The following is a 5360-nucleotide window of genomic DNA, read 5'->3' as shown; positions in this document are numbered from 1 at the left end:
GAGACTACAGTAACTCAGGTTTTATAAATTGTTTGTAACGCTTTATAGACCGTTCCTCATGAATGGTATATTTTTTCGATTTGATAATGAAACTTTTAAATTGTTAAACAAAAACTATTTTAAAGGAAAACAGTTTATGACCGCCTTGGAAAACGACGACCACAAAATAATAATGATATAGATAATGACGGTTGTGTCATTATGAAGGGAGACTTATACGCTCACAAAAAGAAATTGTAAGTTGTTGTTTGTTTTTTTTAAACTTATTTTTCGTATAATTGAAATATTAAGTTTTTGTACTTTTTTATTATACGTAAACTCTTAAGACTAATAATAAAAATAACTAAAACATTTATCAAAATATAATATTGAATAAAAATTCAATTGTTTTGAGTACAAGGTTTTGGTTATGAGTACAAGGTTTTACTACCTTGTAAAACAAAACTTTAATGTATTAAATTTCACAGTGACCCGTTGAGCCGAAACAGAGGATCAATAATAAGAAAGTTTAAAATTGACAGGAGAGAAAATATCAAAATATCTCCTGCCGCAATCAAAAACAACTTCAACAACATCAATAAGTCAAAAGTTGATGTAGAAAACGCCTGGTACCAAATAAAAGTATTTCGAGGCGCAGATGAAGTTGAAACTCAATTGATTGAAAAAATGAGTAAAATTATTGATGCTCCCATAGAATACAGGCAGTATCACGTTTTCAACGGTGATGCTAGTTTCTATGTGCTTGGAAAAGGCAAAGCAGATGCGCTGTTGAGTTGCAACCGTCAACTTACCAGCAGTTTCGGTAATGATATGCTGAAAGTAGTTAGGTACACAGCAAAGTCTGATGTATACCGTGACGACCAACTAGAAAGCATTAAGCAGTGCATCAAAAGCCGGGTCTATTTAGAACAAGGCGTTCTTGACTTGAGCGGTCTCAGCTTTGACAAAACTCTGAAGAAGCAAGGTATCAGAATTAACCTGCATAGAAGCGAGTATTTTACAATTATTGTAAAAACATTAGATTCGCTGTTCAGAGGAAGTGATCAAAATAAAAGAATCACAACATTAAATTTAGAAAAAAATAACTTAAGTTATAAATCAATTGGCTTTCTCAAAAACAGCCTCATTGATATGTTTCCCAATATTAACCGTCTCTCAGTTGCTGAAAATCACATTAAAATCGTAAAAGATTTGAAAGCATTAAGAGATTGGAATTTAATTGAGCTTAAGTTATACGATAGCAGTCAAGATGCAACTGTAAATGATATAAGCAACTGGCGAAAACTCTTTCCAGACTTGATCAAACTTAACTGCAGAGATTATGAGCCTCCAGTTAAAATAGATGTTGCAGAGTATGAAATACCAAAAACTATGGGAAGCAACTTTATGCTGCTTTCTGATAGTGCAAAAGAAGTGTTCATCAATCATGTCAAAAACTTATTCAGTTGCCTTGACAAAGTAAAAACCTCAGATGATGCAAGCAACTTTTACTGTAAAGATTCACAGTTTAGCTTGACAATTTCTAGCAATGATAAAGATTCTACAATGAAAAAATACTTGGAAGTGTGCAAGGAGTGCACACCAAACAACCGACAGAAAGTCAGAGTCGGTTGTAATAAGTCCGATTCCAAAAAGTATAACTTTGGGAGAGAGGAAATTGTGAAAGCGTTGCGCAAGCTACCCTTATCAAAACACATCATGGACAGCTTTGTTTGTGATGTCACGTTCTGCTCTAGTGAGTTCATCAGTTACGTTATCAGCGGCACTTTTGAAGAAGCCGGTGGTAAAGTTCGCGCCTTCACCAGAAGCATATCCTGCGCAATTTCCGCTGAAATTAAATTTACAATACTGAGCGACATGCTCCATATCAGGAACCAATCGGTCGCCGAAAAGAAAGAAAACGCCGCCAAGGTGGCCGCAATCAACCAGTTGCCACGACCGCCGTGTGACGTGCGAACGGAGATGTTGAAAACTTTCATGAAAGACTCAGGAATGAACGAGAAATATTCGCACGAATGTCTGCACAACAACGGGTGGGATTATGATAAAGCCGGAAGAAATTTTATGGAACTGCACAAAAACAACCACATACCGCTTGAAGCATATCAATTCTAAAATACTGTTAACAAAATAAAAACAAAGAAGCTAAAACGAACTATCGATCTTAACTAAAAGCTTCTTTTCTTGTTATTTTTTCCCTTGATTTTAACAAATTTTTAATTGAGCTCTTTTATTTGTTGTTGTTTTCTTTTACAATTTTAATAAATTTTAATTAAAAAAAAATAAGTTTTTATATTATCAATAAGTATAAGCTAAAAAATGGTCTAAGTAAAATAAAAGTTTTCACTGATATATCCGCAGAAAAGAATGCGAAAACCTTTGATAGAAGAGTTTTTTATGCAAAGAAATTGATGTTTAGTATTAATTATCATAAAATAATATCTAATACAATAGAAATAAATTACAATAAATGAATTATTTTATATAAAAATAATACTTAGATTGCCTACTCCAAAACTATTTCATTTGCATTAAAACATCAAGGTCATATAATATAAAACATAAGGCTTTACTGTAACTCAATCATTTTAAATATCATACTTTCGTTTGGATACTTTCAGTTTATTATTATTATAGATAAATAGTTTAATTTAGACTACAGTCTAATATTTTAAGAAATAAAAGTGTTTGCACTGATAAATCCCATTGGTCATGTTTGAAAATAAACTGAACCGAGATTTGGCAAAATTTAGTTTTTTATTGAATATAAGACTGACATGTATAAAATTAAACAAAAACTAGAGGACGGCTTTCGATATTTGTGCAAAAGCTTATGCAAATTAGTTTTGTACTAGCTTAAATAGTTATATTTAGTTAGTTAAGTTTAGTATTCTGTCCTGGACATGACATTAAACTGTATCCTGGTGTATGACTCAATAACCGAAAGGTTTTTTCGTACATCAGGTCCTAGGACCAAATATTTGAGCGCTTTTTTTTTTCGTACGTTCAATATTGTTAATTGTATAAAAAATTGTTTGTTCAAGTTCTAAAGTTGACCATGTTTTTATTATACTTTAGTATCTAAAAATAAATAGATATGATTTGGCTAGTACAATAAAAAAATAGTTTTACCTTTGAAAAAAATAATACATGAAAATTTATAAAAACTTATTGTTTATTAAAAGTTAAGCAAAAAAACTCAGAACGTTGCTAGAAGTTACTTGCATTATTTATTGTTTTAACCCTGAGTACTGGTGCCAGACAAAAAAATGGCCATATTCGAATACTGACGCAATTGCCACTAGTTGGCGCAGTTTTTGTATAAATAGTTGAACTTATCAAATTTTTTTCATTTGAGCTTAGCAGTCAAGAGAGCAACATGTAAGTTTTAGTTTGTACGGAAGCTTACGTAAATTAGTTTTTTACTAGCTGGAATAGTCTTAAAGTTTAATATTGTTATTTTATATGAAAAATTGTTTGTTCAAGTTCTAAAGTTGACCATGTTTTTATTATACTTTAGTATCTAAAAATAAATAGATATGATTTGGCTAGTACAATAACAAAATAGTTTTACCTTTGAAAAAAATAATACATGAAAGTTTATAAAAACTCATTGTTTATTAAAAGTTAAGCAAAAAAAGTCAGACAAGTTTAATTTTGTTAACAAACCAAGGCACTTTTTGTTTGTTTTTAGTTTACATTATGATTAGGTTAGAATTAAAGCTAGCTAAAAGTGTATTGTATTAAGTGATAGATATCACTTGATGACTTTGATAAAATAGTTAGAAAAAATATAATTATAATATAATGTAAGATTAATATGACAAAGTTGTTTATAAGTAAATATAAAAACCTATAGTTATTGAGACGACAGGTTTAAGAAAATTCTCGAGAAAGGACATTTAAGTTATAATTTAGTACTTATAACTAAATCATACTTGTAAATTAGTATTTTAGAGTAGTATTGCATCAGATATTCAGTCTAATTATAGCAGCACACCAAATAATAATTTATGTAAAATTTAGTTTGTGTTAAAAGCTTAAGTTAATTATGCTTCTTTTAACTTAAATAATTTTAAAGTTTAATGTTATAACTACAATTGTTTTAAAAATTATAAAACTATATTTGTTACTTATAGTTAGTATTGTGGGATTTAAAATATAACAAAGCAAGTTTCAAACTGAATTTACTCGTAATTTTAACAGTTTTTAACAGTTATTAACAGTTTATAATTACATTAACACAAATTAATTATGTAATTTTAAACTTTTGATCTTACTTAATTGATCTTACTTTTTATCTTACTCTGATAAAACCTAAAGCTACTTAATTAACGTTTATGATATAATTAGTTGCTAACAAAAGTAGTTGATAAGTATTAGCTGAAACATGTTTTACTTTTTTGCACAACAAAAATGGTTTTATGATACATGTCTCTAATTTTTATTTAATATATGTATTTTAGAAAAATGAATAGATGACTGTACTTAAACTAACTAGTGGCGTATTTTCAGAACAGCTTAGTAACATATAACGCAAATAAATAATGACAAATATGGAAGATTTACTGTCAAAAATGAAAAACATTACAGTTCAAAAGAAAAGTATTCAATTATATAAACCACCTAAAAGCAGAGGTAATGTTTACAGTGTTCTTATAAAATTATTAAGATGTTTTTTCTTACCGTTATTAAGTTATATAAGTTTTTAAGTTACCTAGGTAAATGTGTTTTTATAATATTTTTAGTCATGTAAATTAGCTAAACGTCGAAACAAACTATTTTTCAGAATCTCATAAAAAAAACAATGATCATGATGAAAGACTTAACATCTCATTACATCATGTTGATCACGGAGATTGTTACGAACCTAAGACATTAGAAAAATGTTCTATATCGTACAAAAGTGGTAGAAAACGTTACAAAAACAAAATGAAATGTTACAAAGTCAAGGGTCGTCTAGGAAAACAAAGGTTTTAATTAACAACTAGTTTAAATAGAATTAAGTTGAGTTATTTAAAAATGAAATTGAAAGTTGGTTATTTACAAAGTTAGCTTGAATACAAATATTGAATCGCAATGTTTTTAAATTATTTATTCAACAGTAGTTTGTTTTTCTCAATACTATACTTATGATATTCTATTTTATATTTAAATTTGAGACTACAGTAACTCAGGTTTTATAAATTGTTTGTAACGCTTTATAGACCGTTCCTCATGAATGGTATATTTTTTCGATTTGATAATGAAACTTTTAAATTGTTAAACAAAAACTATTTTAAAGGAAAACAGTTTATGACCGCCTTGGAAAACGACGACCACAAAATAATAATGATATAGATAATGACGGTTGTGTCATT

The 5360-nt window shown here is 28.7% G+C and overlaps 1 protein-coding gene across 1 annotated transcript; it reads left to right on the top strand.

The window, feature by feature from the left end:
- The first annotated feature begins 201 nt into the window (after positions 1 to 201).
- On the top strand, positions 202 to 2115 carry LOC145842276 (nuclear RNA export factor 1-like). Its single transcript, XM_082949697.1, has 3 exons — positions 202 to 236; positions 522 to 992; positions 1122 to 2115. Exons 1-3 carry the CDS (start codon positions 202 to 204, stop codon positions 2113 to 2115), a joined length of 1500 nt encoding a protein of 499 aa, XP_082805823.1.
- Positions 2116 to 5360: the final 3245 nt, after the last annotated feature.

Source organism: Thalia democratica, chromosome 8 (assembly GCF_965202585.1).
Source record: "Thalia democratica chromosome 8, ktThaDemo2.hap1.1, whole genome shotgun sequence".
Lineage (NCBI taxonomy): Eukaryota > Metazoa > Chordata > Thaliacea > Salpida > Salpidae > Thalia > Thalia democratica.
The sequence above is the reverse complement of the archived record's forward strand: the minus strand, read 5'-3'. Positions and strand labels throughout refer to the sequence as shown.